General features: G+C 50.1%; 1 protein-coding gene and 1 non-coding gene across 3 annotated transcripts in view; both read left to right on the top strand.

Annotated features, from left to right (window-relative positions):
• Positions 1-14,313: 14,313 nt before the first annotated feature.
• On the top strand, positions 14,314-14,433 carry trnal-caa (transfer RNA leucine (anticodon CAA)). Its single transcript has 2 exons — positions 14,314-14,351; positions 14,388-14,433. It is a non-coding gene; the product is annotated as a tRNA-Leu (tRNA).
• Positions 14,434-20,809: 6,376 nt separating this feature from the next.
• slc5a1 (solute carrier family 5 member 1) overlaps positions 20,810-24,927 on the top strand; it is a 102,949-nt gene continuing 98,831 nt past the window's right edge. Inside the window, exon 1 of one of the 2 annotated variants that reach the window (XM_072587093.1) lies at positions 20,810-20,994. In XM_072587093.1, the coding sequence (XP_072443194.1) occupies positions 20,854-20,994 (141 nt within the window). In that variant the 5' untranslated portion in view covers positions 20,810-20,853. The remainder of the gene's footprint in view (positions 20,995-24,927) is intronic. The other variant, XM_072587092.1, reaches the window with a different exon arrangement.

Genomic DNA, 24,927 nt, shown 5'->3' with positions numbered 1-24,927 from the left:
AGACGGGGAGTTTGTGTCCACACTGAGACTGGGAGTTTGTGTCCACACTGAGACGGGGAGTTTGTGTCCACACTGAGATGGGGAGTTTGTGTCCACACTAAGACAGGGAGTTTGTGTCCACACTGAGACGGGGAGTTTGTGTCCACACTGAGACGGGGAGTTTGTGTCCACTCTGAGATGGCGAGTTTGTGTCCACACTAAGACAGGGAGTTTGGGTCCACACTGAGACGGGGAGTTTGTGTCCACACTGAGACGGGGAGTTTGTGTCCACACTGAGATGGGGAGTTTGTGTCCACACTGAGATGGGGAGTTTGGGTCCACACTGAGACGGGGAGTTTGTGTCCACATTGAGATGGGGAGTTTGTGTCCACCCTGAGATGGGGAGTTTGTGTCCACACTGAGACAGGGAGTTTGTGTCCACACTGAGACGGGGAGTTTGTGTCCACACTGAGACGGGGAGTTTGGGTCCACAATGAGACCGGGAGTTCGAGTCCACACTGAGACGGGGAGTTTGTGTCCACACTGAGATGGGGAGTTTGTGTCCACACTGAGACGGGGAATTTGTGTCCACACTGAGACGGGGAATTTGTGTCCACACTGAGACGGGGAGTTTGTGTCCACACTGAGACCGGGAGTTTGTGTCCACACTGAGATGGGGAGTTTGTGTCCACACTGAGACGGGGAGTTTGTGTCCACACTGAGACGGGGAATTTGTGTCCACACTGAGACCGGGAATTTGTGTCCACACTGAGACCGGGAGTTTGTGTCCACACTGAGATGGGGAGTTTGTCTCCACACTGAGACGGGGAGTTTGTGTCCACACTGAGACGGGGAGTTTGTGTCCACACTGAGACGGGGAGTTTATGTCCACACTGAGACGGGGAGTTTGTGTCCACACTGAGACGGGGAGTTTGTGTCCCCACTGAGACGGGGAGTTTGTGTCCACACTGAGACGGGGAGTTTGTGTCCACACTGAGATGGGGAGTTTGTCTCCACACTGAGACGGGGAGTTTGTGTCCCCACTGAGACGGGGAGTTTGTGTCCACACTGAGATGGGGAGTTTGTGTCCACACTGAGACGGGGAGTTTGTGTCCACACTGAGATGGGGAGTTTGTGTCCCCACTGAGACGGGGAGTTTGTGTCCACACTGAGACCGGGAGTTTGTGTCCACACTGAGACGGGGAGTTTGTGTCCACACTGAGACGGGGAGTTTGTGTCCACACTGAGACCGGGAGTTTGTGTCCACATTGAGACGGGGAGTTTGTGTCCACACTGAGACGGGGAGTTTGTGTCCACACTGAGACGGGGAGTTTGTGTCCACACTGAGACTGGGAGTTTGTGTCCACATTGAGACGGGGAGTTTGTGTCCACACTGAGACTGGGAGTTTGTGTCCACACTGAGACGGGGAGTTTGTGTCCACACTGAGATGGGGAGTTTGTGTCCACACTGAGACTGGGAGTTTGTGTCCACATTGAGACGGGGAGTTTGTCTCCACACTGAGACGGGGAGTTTGTGTCCACACTGAGACGGGGAGTTTGTGTCCACACTGAGACGGGGAGTTTGTGTCCACACTGAGACCGGGAGTTTGTGTCCACACTGAGACGGGGAGTTTGTGTTCACACTGAGACGGGGAGTTTGTGTCCACACTGAGACGGGGAGTTTGTGTCCACACTGAGACCGGGAGTTTGTGTCCACATTGAGACGGGGAGTTTGTGTCCACACTGAGACCGGGAGTTTGTCTCCACAATGAGACGGGGAGTTTGTGTCCACACTGAGACGGGGAGTTTGTGTCCACACTGAGACGGGGAGTTTGTGTCCACACTGAGACATGGGGTATGTGTCCACACTGAGACGGGGAGTTTGTGTCCACACTGAGACCGGGAGTTTGTGTCCACACTGAGACGGGGAGTTTGTGTCCACACTGAGACGGGGAGTTTGTGTCCACACTGAGACGGGGAGTTTGTGTCCACACTGAGACCGGGAGTTTGTGTCCACATTGAGACGGGGAGTTTGTCTCCACACTGAGACCGGGAGTTTGTGTCCACACTGAGACGGGGAGTTTGTGTCCACATTGAGACCGGGAGTTTGTCTCCACACTGAGACCGGGAGTTTGTGTCCACACTGAGACAGGGAGTTTTTGTCCACACTGAGACTGGGAGTTTGTGTCCACACTGAGACGGGGAGTTTGTGTCCACACTGAGACCGGGAGTTTGTGTCCACACTGAGACCGGGAGTTTGGGTCCACACTGAGACCGGAAGTTTGTGTCCACACTGAGACAGGGAGCTTGTGTCCACACTGAGACAGGGAGTTTGTGTCCACACTGAGACCGGGAGTTTGTGTCTACACTGAGACGGGTAATTTGTGTCCACAGTGAGACGGGGAGTTTGTGTCCACACTGAGACCGGGAGTTTGTGTCCACACTGAGACCAGGCGTTTGTGTCCACACTGAGACTGGGAGTTTGTGTCCACACTGAGATGGGGGGGTTTGTGTCCACACTGAGACGGGGAGTTTGTGTCCACACTGAGACGGGGAGTTTGTGTCCACACTGAGATGGGGAGTTTGTGTCCTCACTGAGACGGGGAGTTTGTGTCCACACTGAGACAGGGAGTTTGTGTCCACACTGAGACTGGGAGTTTGTGTCCACACTGAGACGGGGAGTTTGTGTCCACACTGAGACGGGGAGTTTGTGTCTACACTGAGACAGGGAATTTGTGTCCACAGTGAGACGGGGAGTTTGTGTCCACACTGAGACGGGGAGTTTGTGTCCACACTGAGACCGGGTGTTTGTGTCCTCACTGAGACCAGGCGTTTGTGTCCACACTGAGACTGGGAGTTTGTGTCCACACTGAGATGGGGGGGTTTGTGTCCACACTGAGACGGGGAGTTTGTGTCCACACTGAGACGGGGAGTTTGTGTCCACACTGAGACGGGGAGTTTGTGTCCTCACTGAGACGGGGAGTTTGTGTCCACACTGAGACGGGGAGTTTGTGTCCACACTGAGACGGGGAGTTTGTGTCCACACTGAGACCGGGAGTTTGTGTCTACACTGAGACGGGGAGTTTGAGTCCACACTGAGACGGGGAGTTTTTGTCCACACTGAGACCGGGAGTTTGTGTCCACACTGAGACGGGGAGTTTGTGTCCACACTGAGACCGGGAGTTTGTGTCCACACTGAGACGGGGAGTTTGAGTCCACACTGAGACGGGGAGTTTTTGTCCACACTGAGACCGGGATTCCATGTCTGTACAGTCCCCATGTCCGTGCTGAGTACAGTACAAGCTGCTTTATCCTCCACAGTGAACATGTTCCAGTCTGTGTCACTTCCTGTTCCCAGGGCCTAAGGAATACAGTCATCGATTCATACAGCACAGAAACAGACCCTTCACTCCGACAAGGCCATGCCTATCATAATCCCAAGGTAAACTAGTCCCACCTGCCTGCGATTGGATCATATCCCTCCAAACCTTTCCTATTCATGCACTTAGCTAAATATCTTTTAAACTTTGTAACTACCCACATCCACCAATTCCTCCCAAAGTTCATTCCACATATTAACCACTTATCCGTATAACAAACTGTCCCTCAATCTTTCTCCACTCACTTTAAATATATACCCCCATCCTCGAGAAAAGACACCTGCCACTCCCCTTATCTATAACCCTGATGATTTTACAGACCTCAATAAGGCCTTTGCTCCAGGCGTTCCAGCTTCTCCTCATAATTCAAACTCTCCATCCCTAGCAACATCCTGGGTAAATCTCTTCCGAACTTTCCTCAGATTAATAATAATATCCTTCCTATGACAGGGCGACCAGAACTGACACACCCCCAAAGCTCCCAGCCTCACTCCTGATGAAGGGCTCATGCCTGGAACGTCAACTCTCCTGCTCCTCGGATGCTGCCTGACCTGCTGTGCTTTTCCAGCTCCACACTCTCGACTCTGATCTCCAGCATCTGCAGTCCTCACTTTCACACAGTACTCCCAGAAGAGGCCTCACCAACCTCTCGTGGATCAGCAACATGACGTCCCAACTCCTACACTCAAAGATCTGAGCAACGAAGGCAAGCGTGCTAAACACCTTCGTTACCCCTACCTGTCTATATATGTGCAGACAGCAGAAAAGATTCAAGGTGATTTCTACAGTGCCTTCACTGGTCAGACCGTTGAGTACAGCAGTTGAGTCCAGAACGAGTCTACATTTGAATGTTTAATTCCAAACTCGGTCATTCAGCCCCTTGAGCCTGCTCCGAAAATCAATATCATGTTTTGTATTTTGAACTCCACATTGCTACATGTTCCCAATAACCTTTCCAAAGCTCCCCTCCCACCCCCATCTTATCCCAGATCCAACCCGGCACTGCCCCTCCTGAACTGTCCTTCCTGTCCATCTTCCTTCCCGCCTATCCATTCCACCCTGCCCTCTGACCTATCAAAATCACCCTCGACCTTCCCAGCTACCTAACCCCTCATCCCCACCCCCACCCTCTGACTTATCTCTCAGCCCCCGTCCCGCACCCCACTCTCTACCTCCCCCCCCCCCACATTCCTGATGAAGGGCTTTTGCCCGAAACGTCGATTCTCCCGCTCCTCGGATGCTGCCTGACCGTCTGTGCTTTTCCAGCGCCACACTTTTCAACTTGGATTCCCTGGATTGCGCTGCCCGACGGGAATCTCTCCACCTCAGTCCTCGGAATATCCGATGACCCACTCCGAGCTGCCTCCTCCGGCAGAGCCTTCCAAAGCCGTACAACCCTCGGAGAGAACAAGACTTCTCTCTGTCATCGAAGGGAAACCCTGCATTTTGAAACTGTTCCCCCCCCCTCTCGTTCTGCAACCACAACAAACAAAAAAACCCCCAGAATATGCTGGAAAAGCTCAGCAGGCAGGTCCAGCAGGAGGGAAGTCAGAGTTAACATTTCAGGTCAAGTGAGCCCCTCGTCCTGGACTGGCCACCCAAGAGGACACATCGTCCACCTTCTCAAGGCTGTTCAGGATCTCATCCATTTCAATCCAGTCATCCTGCACTCTTCAAAACTCCCAAGGAGTGTACAATTTTCCCTCAGGAAACAACACGCCTCATTCAAGGGATCAATCGGAAAAACCCTCCTCTAAACTGCCTTAAACGTGTTTCCATTCTTCCTAAACCACAGGGATCAAAGCTGGGATGTGGTCTCACCCATGGCTTACTCCTTTCTCATTCTATTCCCTGTTCCCTGTGTTCCTCCATTTTCACCTTCTCTCAGCAGCTAACCATAAGCCGATCAGCATTATTTGCTTTCTATGGGATAGGGGAGTCCCGCCTTCTGCATGGGACGTGTCTCCTGGTAAACTCTGTTTGGTTTGTGGTGATGGTGCCTCCCAGCACAGGACTCACCCAGGAACAGAGACAGTTTCGACATGTTTCATCTTATTGCTCATCTCAAAACTGCTGCCGGTCTCCTTCCAGTCTTCTCTCTCTCAAAGAGAGACCCAGCCCCTTTAACCTTCCCTGAATATTGCCTTCTAATGTCGTTCAGTTATTTGTTTTCCAAGTTGTCTTGAACCCGTCCACTCTCCATGCAGCGCTGAGGGAGTGCAGCACTGTCAGGTGAGCTGTCACTTGAGTAAGACATAGAACAGAGGCCACCTCTTGCCCTGTCAGGTGACTATCCTCGATCCTTTATTGAACAGAGAGGGACCTGAGGGGTTGAGGTACATAGCCCAGGCAGTGAGGGTGAGGAGGAAGGTGTTTAGCACGCTTGCTTTCATTGGTCAGACTGTTGTGTACAGGAGTTGGGACATCATGTTGCGGCTGTACAGGATGTTGATGAGGCCACTTTCGGAATACTGCGTACAACTCTGGTTGCCCTGCTGTTGGAAGGATGTTATTCAACTGGGGAAAAAAAAGAATTACAAGGATGTTACCAGGACTGGGGCCGGGGGTTGATCAGGAGCGGTTGGATAAGCTGGGAGCTTTTTCATTGGAGCATTGCAGGTTGAGGGGTGACTTCAGAGAGGTTTATAAACTCCTGAGGGGCACGGATGAGGAGAATAGCAAAGGTCTTTTCCCTGGGGTGGGGGAGTCCAGAACTAGGTGGCATAGGTTTAAGGTGCAAGGGGAAAGATTTAAAAGGGACCTGAGGGGAAATGTCTTTTACACAAAGGATGGTTTGTGTGTGGAATGAACTGCCAGAGGAATTGGTGGATGCAGATACAGTTACAGCGTTTGAACTTGAATGGACCTCTTTAACTGCAATTAATGTTGATCCTGTTAGTGTTCATCATTGTTTGTGCAACTCTATGTGGCCCTAACCTTACATGCCTGGCTCTGTCATAAGTCTTGTATGTTCTTGTTCGCTATGATCTGCTTTGAGAGTGTGGCGCTGGAAAAGCACAGCAGGTCAGGCAGCATCTGAGGAGCAGGAGGGTCGGCGTCTCTGGCATAAGCCCTTCATCAGGAAAGAGGCTTGTGGGCCGGGAGGGGTGGGGGTGAGGGAGTCGCTAAGACATCAGTGGGAGGTGGGCTGGGGTTGAGGGGGGGAAGGAAGCTGGGAATGTGATAGGTCGGTGAAGGTGAGGGAGAAGGTTGGAGAGGAGGGTGGAGTGGATAGGTGGGAAAGGTGATGGACAGGTCAAGAGGGCGGTGCCGAGTTGGAGGCTTGGGACAAGGTGGGGGGGAGGGGAAATGAGGAAGCTGGTGAAATTCGCATTAATCCCCGCGCGGTTGGAGGGTCCCAAGGCAGAGGACGAGGCGTTGTCCCTCCAAGTGTCAGGTGGTTAGTGTTTGGTGATGTGCCTACACTGCTCATTTTTCACAGTACTTAGGTACATGTTACGATAATAAATCAGATCCACATTTTCTAACGTAGTGCAGTGGGGTTCTGTCAAACCCAAAGAGATTGGCTGATTATTTCACTGTGGTTTGTGGGATCTTGCTGTGCACCAGCTGCGTTGGCCACATTCACTGTGTTGCAATGGCGCCTGCCCATTGACCTGTCAAAGGCTTTGGGATGACTCCAGGAGTGTGAAACCTGAACAAGAAGGCTGGCTGAGAGTTTGGGGAGAAGGTGCAGGTTCGAGGCTGTGTCAGAGACAGGGGTGGGTCATGCCCCAGTGGGGAAAGTGGGCGGTTTTGACCCTGGAAAGACTTGTGGCTGGGCGCAAAGTTTCACATTGTCTGGTTCTTGCTTGAGACAGAGCTCAGGGAAGAGGTGGAGTCAGTATGTCTAATTGACGATGACTAATCGATTTTTGTAAACACTTGCCCACCCTAAAACCTCCCTCTGTTTAGTTCAAACAGCTTCTGGTTTGCAAACTATCCCTCAGTTGTCCGACTTCGCCAAAGAGATCAGGTTCCACCTTTTTGCTTTCTCAGTGCTGGTGTGTTGCTGAGAGTTAACGCTGAAGGAATGTAATCTGATGACGTCGTCGTTCATCAACATGAAGGCCAAGTGCCAGAAATCTGTGTTTTCCCTTCATAAATCAATGCCAGCATTGTCAGATGGATCTGCAGACTCACTTTACCTCAGTAACTGATCTTGCACCATGCAATTATTTTGCGGGAAGACGAGAAACTATTCCAGGATTGAAGTTTGTAATGTCAGCAAGTACCCTTTCACCTGACTCTCCCTTGAATAACAGAACTGAATCTGAATAATGTCTTGGTTCAGTTTACAGACCATACATGCTAAAGTGTTATCTCAATTTATGTATAAGCTGAGACTAAAGAAATACTGAAAAAAGACTTATTTTATCAACTGAGCGAAGCCATCCCACAACCAACCAATCAGATCTAAGCTCTGTAGCCCTCCCACATCCAGTTGTGAATTCTGGCGGACAATTAAACATCTCACTGGAGGAGCAGGCTCCATGAATATCCCCATCCTCAATGATGGAGGAGCCCAGCACATCAGTGCAACAGATAAGGCTGAAGCTTTCACAGCAACCTTCAGCCAGAAGGACAGAGTGGATGATCCATCTCGGCCTCCTTCAGTAGTCCCAAGTGTTACAGTCCCAAGTCTTCAGCCAATTCACATGATATCAAGAAATGGTTGGAGGTAAACCGAGGCAAGAGCGAGGCCATGCTCTTCGGGAACTGGGCCGACCAATCCTCTATCCCCTTCACCGTCAGGACTGACCACCTGAAGGTGCTGGGTATTTGGTTCGGGGGGGGCTGGGGCGTGCGCCAAGACCTGGGAGGAGCGGATCAGGAAGATGAGACAGAAACTAGGCAGATGGGGTCAACGGTCGCTCTCCATCGCGGGAAAAAACCTGGTCATCAGGTGTGAGGTACTCTCAGTATTGCGATATGTGGCACAGGTCTGGCCTATCCCCAGGACCTGTGCCGCCGCAGTCACCCGGGCCATCTTCCAATTCATTTGGAGATCAAAGATGGACCGGGTCCGAAGAGACTCTATGTACAAAGACCGGTACAATGGGGGAAAAAACACGCCCAATGCCACCCTCACCCTGATGGCCACCTTTGTGTGTGGCTGCATCAAGCTGTGCGTGGATCCCCGGTACGCAAACACCAAGTGTCACTACGTACTGAGGTTCTACCTGTCCCCGGTGTTGCGAAGGATGGGCCTGGCCTCGCTGCCGCGGAACGCTCCGAGTAGTTGGACCGTTCCGTATCACCTGTCCTTCATAGAGAAATTTATGAGGAAAAACACCTTTGACCACAAGTCCATCAGGAAGTGGTCAGCACGTAGCGTCCTTGAGACCCTTCGGGAAAAGGAGAGGGCGGATCCTGTCGAGCGGTTCCCTGAGCAGACTGTCAAAGCCATTTGGCAGAATGCCTCATCGCCAGAACTTTCCAACAAGCACCAAGACGTGGCTTGGCTGAGGGTGAGAAGGGCTCTGCCTGTGAGATCCTTTATGCACGCCCGGACTCTCTGCCGCACCGCACGCTGCCCTCGAAGTGGCTGCGGGGGGGACGAGACTGTCACACACGTCCTTCTGGAATGTGCCTATGCAGAGGAAGTCTGGAGAGGAATGCAGTGGTGCTTGTCGAGGTTCGTGCTCTACGGCCTGTTCCCCGGGACTCACACCGAGACGAACATTAACTGCGCCTGGAGGATCATCAACTCGGTGAAGGACGCTCTCTGGGCGGTCCGAAACCTGTTGATCTTCCAGCTGAAGGAGTTGACCCCGACCGAGTGTTGCAGACTGGCACATTCCAAGGTCCAAGACTACGTGTTGAGGGACGCGCTGAAGCTTGGGGCAGCTGCCGCCAAGGCGCGGTGGGGAAAGACCACCGTGTAAGATTGGCCTGCCTAAAGAAGAACAGGGGGCCCATGCGGACATTTTTTTGGGCTCTGCTGATGCCTCAGCCAAATATATGTATAAGATTGAGAAATGCACAGACCCGTATATGACAAGGATAAATTCGAATCTGTGTTTGTAAATATGGACATATGTATGGCATGATCAAATGTACAGACCATCAAATCATTTATGAATAAAGTATATTTTTGAAATAAAAAAGCAAGAGATCGCTTCTCGGCCTTTTGGCTAAGATCAAGTGTCTGTTCTTATCAGGACAGGTATCGAGTTGCGAGACATCAGAGCTAGTGAAGAGATCATCGCTGGATCGTGATTGGACGTTGGAGGATCGTCTGGTTGTGCTGACCTGCTCTTGGTGGATCTTCATGCTGGCTTTGGCCTAACGCCAATTCAGGGACCAGCCAACCTCCGAGCTATGGCCTCGACAGCTGCCCGCAGCCCTGGGCAGGGGGTTCGAAACACAGTCAGGGTGACTGTGAAGAAGATTGAGGATCGTACGCCACTCGACCAGACCCTGTTTATCAAGAAGGTCCTGTTGGGATGCTGTGGCCACCTTTGTGTGTTGCTGCATCAAGCTGTGCGTGGATCCCCGGTACGCAAACACCAAGTGTCACTACGTACTGAGGTTCTACCTGTCCCCGGTGTTGCGAAGGATGGGCCTGGCCTCGCTGCCGCGGAACGCTCCGAGTAGTTGGACCGTTCCATATCACCTGTCCTTCGTGGAGAAATTTATGAGGAAAAACACCTTTGACCACAAGTCCATCAGGAAGTGGTCAGCACGTAGCGTCCTTGAGACCCTTCGGGAAAAGGAGAGGGCGGATCCTGTCGAGCGGTTCCCTGAGCAGACTGTCAAAGCCATTTGGCAGAATGCCTCATCGCCAGAACTTTCCAACAAGCACCAAGACGTGGCTTGGCTGGTGGTGAGAAGGGCTCTGCCCGTGAGATCCTTTATGCACGCCCGGACTCTCTGCCGCACCGCACGCTGCCCTCGAAGTGGCTGCGGGGGGGACGAGACTGTCACACACCTCCTTCTGGAATGTGCCTATGCAGAGGAAGTCTGGAGAGGAATGCAGTGGTGCTTGTCGAGGTTCGTCCCGAGCAGCGCCGTGACGCGGGACTCCGTGCTCTACGGCCTGTTCCCCGGGACTCACACCGAGACGAACATTAACTGCGCCTGGAGGATCATCAACTCGGTGAAGGACGCTCTCTGGGCGGTCCGAAACCTGTTGATCTTCCAGCTGAAGGAGTTGACCCCGACCGAGTGTTGCAGACTGGCACATTCCAAGGTCCAAGACTACGTGTTGAGGGACGCGCTGAAGCTTGGGGCAGCTGCCGCCAAGGCGCGGTGGGGAAAGACCACCGTGTAAGATCGGCCTGCCGAAAGAAGAACAGGGGGCCCATACAGACGTTTTTTTGGGCTCTGCTGATGCCTCAGCCAAATATATGTATATGTACAAGATTGAAAAAATGCACAGGATTGTAAAGGACAAGAATAAAGTCGAATCTGTGTTTGTAAATATGGACATATGTATGGCATGATCCAATGTACAGACCATCAAATCATTTATGAATAAAGTATATTTTTGAAATAAAAAAAAAAAAAATGTGTACTGCCTGCAGGATTTCCCTGGGGCAGGCTACTTCGATGTGACCTTCAGAAGCGTGAAGCAGTGCGAACAGCTCCTGAAGGTCTTCAAGGAGAAGGAAGGGGAGCCGCTGTTCTCCATCTTGTCAGCGATGCCATTGTGTGTGCTTCCTGCACAGAGGAATCGGGTTGTTACAATCCATATGTACAACCCTTACGTTCCAGCAGCTGATGTCCTGACCTTCCTGGGAAGGTACGTCCAAGTTTTTTTAGATTAGATTAGATTACTTACAGTGTGGAAACAGGCCCTTCGGCCCAACAAGTCCACACCGCCCCGCCGAAGCGCAACCCACCCATTCCCCTACATTTACCCCTTACCTAACACTATGGGCAATTTAGCATGGCCAATTCACATGACCCTGCACATCTTTGGACTGTGGGAGGAAACCGGAGCACCCGGAGGAAACCCACGCAGACACGGGGAGAACGTGCAAACTCCACACAGTCAGTCGCCTGAGTCGGGAATTGAACCCAGGTCTCTGGCGCTGTGAGGCAGCAGTGCTAACCACTGTGCCACCGTGCCGCCCTTAAAGTTGATGGGAGAAGCCACTGATGTGATCGACCCCTGTGGGATCTGGACCAGTAAGCGGCAGGTCAGGGTAACTCTGAGGGCCGATGACAGTGGGAACATCCTCCACCCACCCTCGAGCTTCGCAATCGGAGGGAGCAGAGGCTACCTGACATATGCAGGGCAGCCGAAAGTGTGCCGAACCTGCGGGAAGTCGGGACACGTGGCGGCGGATTGCAAGGTGACCATCTGCAGGAACTGCAAACAGGAGGGTCACTTGACTAAGGACCGTCAGGAAGAAAAGAGCTGCAACCTGTGCGGAGAGGCGGGCCACATGTATAAGACCTGCCCAAGACGGGGGGGGGCCCCACTTACGCACAGATGGCTGGAGGTGGCAATGTGAGCTGTGGGCCCCCAAAGACCAGTAAGGTCCACCCGGACAGCAGGGAAACGGAGTCTGGTGACACCCAGAAAGAAGAACAGGCTGGAGTGGAGGAGGCAGCAACCAGCGGAGAGACACAGCAGCTGATCCTAGCTCTAGCCGAGCAGATGGAAGAAATGGAGGAGGAGGTAATCAAGCAGACAGAGGAGTGGATACCTGTTAAAAACAGGAAGAGGAAATCCTGCCTGGCTCCCAAAGCCTCCCAGCAAAAGGGGAAAAGACAGCTGCACGAGGGAGGGACGGCCAGCTCTTCGGAGGGGGAAGATAGACGCACAGAAGGCCATCACCACCAGAAGAAGAGACAGAGCGCCATCGGTAAAGAGGAGGGCATTTCCTCCCAACCAGGAAACAACGGATCCCCCGAAGTCCACCCTCCACCCAGTGAGAACCAGGGGGTACCCACTGGCCCACAACTACAGGCAACCGAGAGCTGTGATCCTCTGACAGTCCCATTGTCAGACACAGAACTGGACAGGAGGACCCTTGCCTTGGCTCACTGACACCAGAGCGGGTAAATGACCCCAATGAGGAGCTGGATAGCTACCTCAGCCCAGCAAAGGTCCAGCAGTTCGTGCTCACCTTGGGGATGTAGACAAGCTACCCCAGAGACAGGACAGTCAAATGGACAATGGTAACCCCATAAACTGGGGGTTAAAGAAGTTTCATTTGCTTTCATACAACAGGGCACCCACTCAGTAGGGGGGTTCCGCTGAAGCCACAGCCAAATACCAAGAGACTGGATAGTTAATAAAGGTAACTGTTAATAGGATAACTGTGAATTCGATTAATTCAATTTGTTCTTTGAAATGTTAAGACATGCAATGTAAATAACTATGAACAACATGGAAAAATTGTACAAGTACCAGAGATTTATTTACATGAATAAAGTATATTTTGAAATAAAAAAAAGATATCAGGAAAATGGATGGAGACACTGGATACTGCAAAGGCTGTGGGCCCTGACAGCATCTGGCAATAGTATTGAAGACTTGAGCTCCAGAACGTGCCTCACACCTAGCCATTCTCTCCCAGGACAGTGACAACACTGGGATCGACCTGGCCATGTGGGAAATTATCCAGGTATGTCGTGGACATAAAAAGCAGGACAAATCCAACTCAGCCAATTCCTCTCCCATCCATCTGTTCCCAATCCTCGGTAAAGTGATGGAAGGGCTCACCAACAGTGCGATCAAGCAGCACCTGCTCAGTGACACCCAGTTTGGCTTCCCCCAGGGTCACTCAGCTCCTGACCTGATTGTGTTTGTGTGTGTGTGTGTGTGTGTGTGAGAGAGAGAGAGAGAGAATGTGTGTGTGTGTATGTGTGTGTGTGTGAAGGAGAGAGCGTGTGTGTGTTAGCATGTGTTTGTGTGCGTGTGAGAGAGAGTGTGTGTGTGTGTGAGAGAGAGAGGTGTGTGTGTGTGAGATTGTATGTGCGTGTGGGCGTGTGTGTGAGAGAGAGAGTGTGTGTTTGTGTGAAGGAGAGAGAGTGTGTATGTTAGCGTGTGTGTGTGTGAGAGGGAGTGCATGTGTGTGTGTGAGCGCAAGAGAGGCAGCGTGTACGTGTGTGTGTTTGTGTGAGAGTGAGAGAATGTGTGTGAGTATGTGTCTGAGAGTGTGTGTTTGTTTCTGTCTGTGTGTGTGTGAGTGAGAGTGTGTGTGAGAGAGAGTATGTGTATATGTGTGTTTGAGAGAGAGAGGGTGTGAGTGTGTATATGAGTGTGTGGGCATGTGTGTGTGTGAAAAACAGAGAGGGAGAATTTGTAGGTGTGTTTGAGAGAGACAGAGTGTGTATGTGTGTGAGAGAGACAGAGTGTGCGTGTGTGTGTGTAAGAGAGAGTGTGCATGTGTCTTTGTGTGTGAGAGAGTGAAAGAATGTGTGTGTGTGAGAGAGAGTGTGTTTGAGAGAGAGAGAATGTGTGTGTGTATGTGCGTGTATGTGTGTGTGTGAGTGAGAGTGGGTGCGTGTGAGAGAGAGAGAATTTGTATGTGTATGTGTGCAAGAGTGTGTTTGCGTGTGTCTGAGAGAGAGAGAGGAAGAATTTGTTGGTGTGTGTGAGAAAGAGTGTGTGTGTGAGATAGTGTGTGTGTGAGAGAGTGCGTGTGTCTGTGTGTGTGTAAGAGGGAGAAGTGTGTGTGTGTAAGTGAGAGTGTGTGTGTGAGAGAGAAACAGAGAAAGGGAGAATTTGTGTGTATGAGAGGGAGAGAGTGTGTTTGTGTGTGCATGTGAGAGAGAGAGTGTGTGTGTGAGAGACAGATAGAGAGTGTGTGTGCGTGTGCATGTGAGAGAGAGTGTGTGTGTGCGAGAGTGAGACTGTGTATGAGGGATTGTTGCTGAGTGTGAATGCAAGGGAGCTGCAGAAATGCGGAATTGCATTTTGTGTCTGCACAAGAGCAAGGTGACTAATTGTACAGAGTGAGAAAGACATCTGGAAGGACATCTGCAGCAGCTTGTCAGCATGGCCGAGTGGTCTAAGGCGCCAGACTCAAGGAGTGTTAGTCCTTGCTCTGCATCTGGGTTTGTGAATTCTGGTCCCTTTCTAGGGGCGTGGGTTCAAATCCCACTCCTGACATTCTTCCCTTTTCCCCAAACAAACCTTCCCACACCCACACACTGCCCCCACATTTCACAGCTTCTTGGAGAGGAGTCGCTCCCCCTTCACAAAGATGGAAGAGTCCAACCTGTCACTATCAAAGAGAAGGCTGAGGCATTTACAACAATCTTCAGCCGCAAGTGCCCACCGGATGATCTTACTCAGTCTCCCCCTGTGCTCCTGACCTCATTACAGCCTTGGGTCAAACATGGACAAAAGAGCTGAATTCCAGAGGGAAGATGGGGAGTTCAGGTCCACACTGCGACCAGGCGTTCAGGTCCCCGTCACAGTGTGGACCCAAACTCCCCGTCTCAGTGTGGACACAAACTCCCCGTCTCAGTGTGGACACAAACTCCCCGTCTCAGTGTGGACCCAAACTCTCGGTCTCAGTGTGGACCCGAACTCCCCGCCTCAGTGTGGACCCGAACTCCCCGTCTCAGTGTGGACACAAACTCCCCGTCTCAGTGTGGACCCAAACTCCCCGTCTCAGTGTGGACCCAACCTCCTGGCCTCAGTGTGGACCCGAACTCTCGGTCTCAGTGTGGACCCAAACTCCCCGTCTCAGCGTGGACACAAACTCCCCGTCTCCAGGTGTAGCCCGGTGTGATCTGGGTTTGATTGGCTGTTATTCTAAACTCTTCCTTGTTAATATTTCGAATTTATTACTGGAGTTTTTATTTCTTTATTTTTCTCTTTCTGTCCCCTATGAATTTGTACCTAAATACCTGGGTACCTTTATACCTTAGATAGCACTGCAAGTGCAACTTGTAAACATCTCACTGTACTCCTGTGAGTACATGTGACAACAAACCTCATTCCATTCAATTCATGCATAGCTAGCTCTACTTGACTTCGGAACCCCTGTAATACGATTGACTCTTAACTCCCATCTGAAACCGCTCCGTTAACCATTCCATTCCAGGGCAGTTAGGGAGGAGCAGAAACGAGGGCAGTCACTAGTCTTTCTGAGATCTCATCAATGAATAATGTCCTGAAAAATTATAAAAATTCGACCAGTGGGGTCGTTGCTGAGGTCAGCTGGAAATTGCATGCTAATTGGAATTAGTTGTTGGAATTTGTGATCTTTACTGCATTTGCTTTGTCACCATTATTTTTATATCAGGTAGATTGATGGTTATTATAATGTTGCAACTAATATTAAATCAGTAAACACCTACTTAATTAGATAGAGGTCCACTTTAGATTAGAGTTTTGTGCATATATAATTGAGTCGGCGTCCAATGTATTGCCATGATGTGGAGATGTGTTGGACTGGGGTGGACAAAGTTAAAATCACACAACACCAGGTTATAGTCCAACGGGTTTATTTGGAAGTGCAAGTTTTCGGAGCGACACTCCTTCATCAAGTAGATACCTGGTGTTGTGTAATGTTTCACTTTGTCCAATGTTCAAATGTACTGTCAAAGGGTTCAGAGATTTGCAAAGATTACAATGGCAATCGGTATTTGTAAGTTTGAGCATAGAATTGTCAAATCCCTACAGTGTGGAAACAGGTCACTCAGCCCATACTGACCCTCCAAAGAGCATCCCACCCAATCTCTGCATCTCCCACGGCTAACCCACCCAGCCTGCACATCCCTGAACACAATAGGCAATTTAGCATGGCCAATTCACCTGGCCTGCACATTTTTGGACTGTGGGAGGAAACCGGAGCACCCGGAGGAAACCCACGCAGACACGGGGAGAACGTGCAAACTCCACACAGTCAGTCACCTGAGGCTGGAATCGAACCCACACCCCTGGTGCTGTGAGACAGCAGTGCTAACCACTGATCCACCATGCAGTTCGGATTATGTTAATTATATGTACATATGTATGTTGTTATCGAGGAGGTGACAGCCCAGTAATATTATTGCTACATTATTAATCTGGTAGAGCCAAGTAATGTTCGGTGGATCTGGGTTCAAATCCTGCCATGGCAGATTGTGACATTTGAATCCAACAACAATCTGGGATTAAGCGTCTAATGGTGAGTGTGAATCCATTGTTGGAAAATCCCACCCAATTCACTAATGCCCTTTAGGGAAGGAACTGCCATCCTTACATGTGACTCCAGACCGACAGCAATGCGATTGCCTCTTAACTGCCCTCTGGACAATGAATGCTGGGCCGAACCAGTGACATCAACACAAGACTGCTTGAGAAACACCTCTGGCGTCGGTGGGAATTGAACCCAGACTTGAGTGCATAGTATTCCTCCTGCTTGAGAGGTAGGGATGCTACCATTGTGCCACAACAGCAGCACATCGTTTGCCAAGCAGTAATCAAATCTAGGCGTGGCAGTGAAAACATCAAATTGTAGCCACGAGGAAAGCAGGTGGTTAATTTGTACAGCACCATTCACGTCCCTCATGCCTTGCTGAAATGCAGTCACTGCGCTGACGCTGAGCTAACCAGGATATTAGGCAAGATAGCTAAAGTCTGGTCAATGATGTGAAACTTAAAACGTGTTTTAAGGAAGGGGGGAGGTAGTTGAAGGAGAGAATTGCAGGACGTAACGGCTTTGTCAGCTGAAAGCACTGCCGTTAATGGTGTAGCTCACAAGGGAGTAAAGGACAGAGCCAGAGACCATAACCACAGCAAGGCAGTATTCTCAGCCAGGTGGAGGAGGTAATGGAGACGAGCCCATGGAGAGATTGGAAAACAAGGATAGGAAGCGAGGTAATAGCGGACTGCGTGCTGATGAAGGCCAGTGAGCACAGGATCAAACAGAACTGGAGCTGGGCGACAAAATGGCTGCAGAGACTTGCATTTTGGAAAAGCAAACTCGAAAAGCAAGAAAAACAGAGTGTCGGGGAGCTGGGCCGCTTCTGGGGGAAGAGAAGCAGTGTTAACATTTTGAGCTCAGGATGACTCTGCAGTTCCTCTCAAAAGTTGTGATGTTATTAAAGTCCAAAAGCTATGTTTTCCATCTACCGTTGTACTGGAAAGTTGACCCAACAGATTGGATCGGTGCTGAGGCCACAGGTGGGTGGGAGCAGGCAGGAAAAAAAAACTGAGGGAAGTATTCAGATGATGTTTGCCGACGATGTGGATCATCACATCACTCAGGGTGAAGTGCAGAATAGGTTCAAAGGAAGAGAGGGAATGATTTACCATCTTTCAGGACAGAGCAACAGAGAATTTTAAAAAGTATATTTGTGAGGTGTGGGTGTCTCTGGCTAGGCCAGCAGGTTTTAACCATCCCTTAATGCCCTTGAGAAGGTGATGGGGAGATGCAGCACTTAACCGCTGTCGCCCATGTGGTGTCAAACTCCCACAATGCCCCTGGTGAGGGTGTTCCAGGATTTGGACCCAGCGACGGTGAAGTCATGGCGATCTATTTCCAAGTCACAATGGTGAACGGCTTGGAGGGGACCTTGCAGGTAGTGGTGTTCCCATGTGTCTGCTGCCCTTGTCCTTCTCGATGGAAGTGGCCGTGGGTTTGGAAGGAGCTGTCTGAGGATCATTGGAGAATTTCGACGGTGCAGACAGCTCCCCCGGTGGTGGAGGGAGTGGATGCTGGTGGACATGGTGCTAATCAAATGGGATGCTTGTCCGGGATCATCTCCAACAGTTGTTGGAGCTTCCACCATTCAGACAGGTGGAGAGTATTCCATCGCACTCCTGACCTGCGCTGTGTAGATGGTGGGCAGGCTTACTGGTTAATAATTGTCCCCAAGGTATTGCTCGTGGGGAATTCAGTGATGGTGATGTCACTGAATGTCAAGGGATGATGATGAGATCCTCTCTCATTAGAGATGCTCATTCCCTGGCATTTCCCACTAGTCAGCCCAAGACTTGGGTATTGTCCAGATTGTGTTGCATTTAAACATGGAATGCTTCAGCATCAAGGTGGATAAATCCCTAGGACCTGATCAGGTGTACCCTTGAACTCTGTGGGAAGCTAGAGAAGTGATTGCTGGGCCTCTTGCTGAGATATTTGTATCACTGATAGTCACAGGTGAGGTGCTGGAAGACTGGAGGTTGGCAAACGTGGTGCCACTGTTGAAGAAGGGCGGTAAGGACAAGCCAGGGAACTATAGACCAGTGAGCCAGACCTCGGTGGTGGGCAAGTTGTTGGAGGGAATCCTGAGGGACAGGATGTACATGTATTTGGAAAGGCAAGGACTGATTAGGGATAAAATGAGGTAAAAACAATGACTGCAGATGCTGGAAAGCTTGGATGCTGCCTGAACTGCTGTGCTCTTCCAGCACCACTAATCCTGATTAGGGATAGTCAACATGGCTTTGTGCATGAGAAATCATGTCTCACAAACTTGATTGAGTTTTTTGAGGAAGTAACAAAGAGGATATATGAGGGCAGAGCAGTAGATGTGATCTATATGGACTTCAGTAAGGCATTCGACAAGGTTCCCCATGGGAGACTGATTAGCAAGGTTAGATCTCACGGAATACAGGGAGAAGTAGCCATTTGGATACAGAACTGGCTCAAAGGTAGAAGACAGAGGGTGGTGGTGGAGGGTTGTTTTTCAGACTGGAGGCCTGTGTCCAGTGGAGTGCCACAAGGATCGGTGCTGGGTCCACTACTTTTTGTCATTTACATAAATGATTTGGATGTGAGCATAAGAGGTACAGTTAGTAAGTTTGCAGATGACACCAAAATTGGAGGTGTAGTGGACAGCAAAGAGGGTTACCTCAGATTACAACTCGATCTTGATCAGATGGTCCAATGGGCTGAGAAGTGGCAGATGGAGTTTAATTCGGATAAATGTGAGGTGCTGTATTTTGGGAAAGCAAATCTTAGCAGGACTTATACACTTAATGGTCAGGTCTGAGGGAGCGTTGCTGAACAAACAGACCTTGGAATGCAGGTTCATAGCTCCTTGAAAGTGGAGTCACAGGTAGATAAGATAGTGAAAGAGTTTGTAATGCTTTCCTTTATTGGTCAAAGTATTGAGTACAGGAGTTGGGAGGTCATGTTGCGGCTGTACAGGACATTGGTTAGGCCACTGTTGGAATATTGTGTGCAATTCTGGTCTTCTTCCTATCGGAAATATGTTGTGAAACTTGAAAGGGTTCAGAAAAGATTGACAAGGATGTTACCAGGATTGGAGGATTTGAGCTATAGGGAGAGGCTGAACAGGCTGGGGCTGTTTTCCCTGGAGTGTCGGAGGCTGAGGGGTCACCTTATAGAGGTTTACAAAATTATGAGGGGCATGGATAGGATAAATAGGCAAAGTCTTTTCCCTGGGGTCGGGGAGTCCAGAACTAGAGGGCATAGGTTTAGGGCGAGAGGGGAAAGATACAAAAAAGACCTAAGGGGCAACTTTTTTACGCAGTGGGTAGCTAGTACAATTGCAACATTTAAGAGGCATTTGGATGGGTATATGAATAGGAAGGGTTTAGAGGGATATGGGCCGGGTGCTGGCAGGTGGGACTAGATTGGGTTGGGATATCTGGTCGGCATGGACGGGTTGGATGGAAGGGTCTGTTTCCGTGCTGTACATCTCTATGACTCTATGACTCTATCTGAAGAGTCTGCGAATAGAGCTGAACATTGTGCAACCCCCACATTATCAGACTTCTGAATGGACCTCTTTGCTATTAATATTGCTCTCTCTCTCTGCGCCTTCCCGGCAGCTGTAACACTGGATTCTGCTCTCTGCTCTGTTTACCCTGACGCACCTGTACAGTACGAGCTGCCTGGAAGGCTTGTACGACCAGCTCTTTTCACCGTACTTTGGTGCATGTGACAGTAATAAAATAAAATCAAACATCAGCAAACATCCCCACCTCTGACCTTATGATGGAGGGAAGGTCGTTGATAAAGAAGTTGAAGATGGCTGGGCTTAGCACACTATCCTGGAGCTGACCGACCTCCACCAATCACAAGTGCCATTGTGCCAGATAATTGTACCAACGTGCACACAACAAGACTCTACAAAGAGCAATGAGGTAAATACTCTGATTGTATGATAATGAACTTGACTGGGAACACCCCCCCAGGCCCTAGTTTAAACAGTGCCCTGGAAAAGAGTACTTTGGGGTTTGCAGGACAAGGACTCAGTTTAACGATTCAGCTCTGACAGGGAGCGACTGGGAGGAGGGAGTCAAGCCTCAGATTTCTCCCTGCAATCCTTTGAAGAGGGCTTGAAACCTGTAACCAGGCTTTGTTGATGATTAACAAGTGGGGAATGTTCAAATTTGTGATTGGAGTAAAGTTGCACTTGATTGCACGAAGCGACCCTTTTTCTTTTGATTTCCTGGTTTTGTCATTAACCAAAAAGGTAATTTGAACCACACCTTAGCTGGTAAGCTCTATAAAAAAAGCTGCAGGAATCTCGGCATTATCTCCCTGTCTGTTCCAGTGAGGCAGAGAGAGAGAGAGAGAGAGAGAGAGAGAGAGAGAGAAAGCTGCGTGTTTTAGGAGTGGCAATGGCTCACAGCACCATATCCCCGGGCAGTGCCACCACTACAGGTGCTGGCAACACCAAGCCCTCAATAGCTGTCAACAACCCAGCGGATATCTCAGTCATTGTCATCTATTTCGTGGTGGTGCTGGCCGTGGGGATCTGGGTAAGTTCACAGGGAAAAGGTTTCAGCACTGAATGAGTATAACATCAATACTTCAGCACTCAGGGGGGACTGGAGACTTACCTTAACTCTGCACAGATTGCCGAGGTACTTTGACAATGGATAAATTGAGATGATACTCTATTTTGTATTTAATTTCGATATTTTTGCACTGTTGAAAGTTTATTTGGGAATGAGTTCCGAATTCCTATGCATGCCCAATCTATCCGCCTAGCTCCTATCTGAGACAGGCCAGTCAATGATAGACACGGATCAGTTTATTGATAGGAGCAAATTGCTGCCGACGCTGGAATCTGTGCTAAAAACAAAAAAATTGCTGGAGCTCACAGCAGATCAGGAGAGAGTGCAAGCTAATGTTCCAAGGCTAGATGACTCTTCAGCAGAGTGCAATTTATTGATGTCTTTTGTTTATCCCCATCTTGTCTGATTTCAGACTTCAGATGTGAGATAACAGGGTGAGTCTTGACGCAGTTGTTCCTAGTTTGACAGGCTCTCACTGACAATCCCTCTTAAAATGGGAGACTCTGTCATCCCCTTAATCACCCCACCCTCCTCATCGTTACAAATCACTTGGTAGGAGAGCTTTATCAAAGCCTTCATTCAGGACAAAATTCCGAGCACAGAGGAACCTCGGTTATCTGAATATCACTTCGCCGAATTTCGGATTATCCGAAGGAGATCTCCTCGAGGTCCCGGTAGAAACATCACAGCAAAGGTGTGTTTCCAACACTGATTATGGCTTTTGTTTACAGTGACTAAAATTGAACTGAACTTACTGAAATGCTGCCCAAGAACAGTCCTGGACATCGATGGGGAGCCCAGGCACTGACTCCAAATGACTGACTGCCCACCCCCTCTTTCTCTCTCTCTCTACACCCCCCCCAACTTTCCCTGGAGTACTACACAGGGTTATACCGTAAACCCCCCTTTCCCAGATAATCTCTCCAATATTCTCCTGTACAGGGCAAAGGTGGAACTTGTCAAAAAGTTGCAGTAAAAAGGTGTGTGTGTGGGTGTGTGTGTGCGTGTGTGTGTGAATGTGTGTGGGTGTGCATGTGTGTGTGTGTATGTGTGTGTGCACGTGTGTGTGGGTATGTGTGTGTGCATGTGCGCGCGCATGCGTGTGTGTGTTTGCATGTGTGTGTGCATGTGCGCGTGTGTGCGTGAGCGTGTGTGTGCATGTGCGCGCGCGTGTGTGTGTTTGTGTGTGCACGTGTGTGTGCGTGTATGTGTGTGCGTGTGCGTGAGCGTGTGTGTGCACGTGTGTGTGGGTATGTGTGTGTGCAGGTGCGCACGTGTGTGTGTGTTTGTGTGTGTGTGTGTGCACATGTGTGTGCGTGTATGTGTGTGCACGTGTATGTGTGTGCATGTGTGTGCACGTGTGTGTGCGTGCGTGTGTGTGTGTATGTACGTGTGTGTGCGTGCGTGTGTGTGTGCGTGCGTGTGTGTGTGTGTGTGTGTGCGTGTGCGTGTGTGTGCATGTATGTGTGTGTGCGTGTGTGTGTGTGTGCTATAGTGAGACTTACCCCCAAAGGCAGCAGCAGTCTTGCTGTTAGTGTCCAGTCTGGCTGCCCCGGAGAGGGGTGGGGGGGAGGGGGTGCAGGAGTGGACAGGGCCGGGGCAGCTGGGTTGGACGGGAAGCGGGGAGGGGGCAGCTGGGGGGGTGGGGGGGGGGGAACGGTCATGCCGGGGAGGGCGGGGCAGCAGGTTCAGATAGCGGGGATGGTGGGTGGGGGAAGATGGAGGGCAGTGGAGTGCAGTGGGGGCAGGGGAGAGTGAGGGGGACAATGGTGGGTGGGGGCGAGGCAGCGCAGGGAAGGCAGATGGTGTGTGGGGGAGGATGAGGGGTGTTGGGGAGTGCAGGTTGGTGGACAGAATTGGGGGGTCTGATGGGGGAGGGGCGTGGGCTCGTGTGCAGTGTGATGTTACCTTGTCTCCTGAACAGGGACCGGACTTAGCAAGTGCTCGCTGTGTCAATCCCATTGAACTGATGGGGGCGGGGGGCAGTTTGGAGGAGGCTTCAGCAATGCTGCAGGTCCCTTACACACATGTGTGTCCCTGTTCAGAAACAAACCCCGAGAGAGAGAGAGAGAGAGAGAGACGGAGCAAGGCAGGCAGAGCGAGGAAAACGGAGACTTCAGTAAACTCCGAGCCCCAGAGGAGAGGCATTGAATCAATTAACCGAATAATCAATTATTGGAATGAAATAGTGCCCGCCCATCTGGTTCAGATAATCGAGGTTCCTCTGTCGTGCCCGCCCATCTGGTTCGGATAATCGAGGTTCCTCTGTAGTGCCTGCCCATCTGATTCGGACAATCAAGGTTCCTCTGTAGTGCCTGCCCATCTGGTTCGGATAATCAAGGTTCCTCTGTAGTGCCTGCTCATCTGGTTTGGATAATCGAGGTTCCTCTGTCAACACTTCAAAGGCAATAAGTGTAATTCTGTTTGAAATATGGCATTCCTGTGTTTTGGTCCCATTGGAGGCAAGGTGAAAACCTTTCTCTCCTTTGTTTGCCACCTTTTAACACAAGACACACAAATCCTGGAGGATTGAGAGTCCACATTTGTGATTGGTGCTTTTGTGGCTAGAGATTGACTGATAATCATTATTTTTGGATTTGATTTATTATTGTCACATGTACCTCGTTGCAGTAAAGAGTTTTGTCTTGCGTGCACTACAGACAGATCATAACCTACCATCAGGGTGATAGAACAGAGTGAGGAGTACAACCTTATGGCCGCAGAGCAGCTGCACAAAGAGCGAGATCAACATTAAATTTGGAATTGAAGCGGTCCATTCAGAAGTCTGATAACAGCGGGGAAGAAGCTGTTCTTGAATCTGTTGGTAGCGTGCTTAAGATTTTGTATCCTCTGCTTGTCAGAAGAGGTTGGAAGAGATTATAACTGGGGTGGGGGGGGCTCTTTGATTAAGTTGACTACCTTCCCAAGGCAGCGTAGAGTCAATGGATGGGAGGGTGGCTTGTGTGATGGACCGGGCTGTGATCACAACTCTCTGTGTTTCTGAAGACCCTGAGCAGAGAGGTTGCCATGGAAAGCCATGATGCACCCAGATACCATATTGTTGATAGACTACTTGCAGTAGTAACTAATTACCATAAATATCTAGGGCAGAAGGTTTGCGAGGATGTTGCCTGGTATGGAAGGTGCTGGCTATGAAGAGAGGTTGAGTAGGTTAGCTGCAGAGGGATACAGACACTTAGGATTTGGGCAATAGGTTTAGACTGTAGATTTGGATCAGCTCAGGCTTGGAGGGCCGAAAGGCCTGTTCCTGGATGTAAATTCTCTTTGTTACCACAGGATTTGGTACATTCATAAGATACATTCGGACTGGGTATAAGTAGTTTGACTTTTCACCAGAGGGCTTTTCCTCATGTCCTTTCTGGATCTGTTGTCAGTCATTTTAAAATCAACTTTATTTTTATTTTTAATCCAAAGAAGTGCAAGTTAGGTGGATCGGCCATGCTCGCTTGCCCCATAGTGTCTAGGGATGTGCAGGAGTTAGGAGTTAGATGGATTAGCCCTGGGAAATGCAGGGATCAAGTAAGGGACTGGGTCTGGGTGGGATGCTCTTTGGCGTGGACTCGATGGGCCGAATGGTCTGCTTCCACATTGTCGGGATTCCACAATTCTAGATCATTTAATATATGAGGTGCTACTTTTGTGAAACTAAGTGACAGAGTAACAGATCTCACACACCATGGACCGCACGTCTGTATCTGATAGTTCACCCACCATTAGCCGGATTGTTTTTATAACAGCAAATGCTGTTCTGATTTAATGAGTTATTATGATCTAAGAGATGTCCTTTCGAAACACCCCAATCACCTCCCTTCACCTCACCATCGGAACTAGCCTTTAGTGACCTCTCTGGAACACCCTCATTACATTTCTCCA

Source organism: Chiloscyllium punctatum, chromosome 17, assembly GCF_047496795.1.
Source record: "Chiloscyllium punctatum isolate Juve2018m chromosome 17, sChiPun1.3, whole genome shotgun sequence".
NCBI lineage: Eukaryota > Metazoa > Chordata > Chondrichthyes > Orectolobiformes > Hemiscylliidae > Chiloscyllium > Chiloscyllium punctatum.
This window is presented reverse-complemented; position numbering and strand designations above follow the sequence as displayed.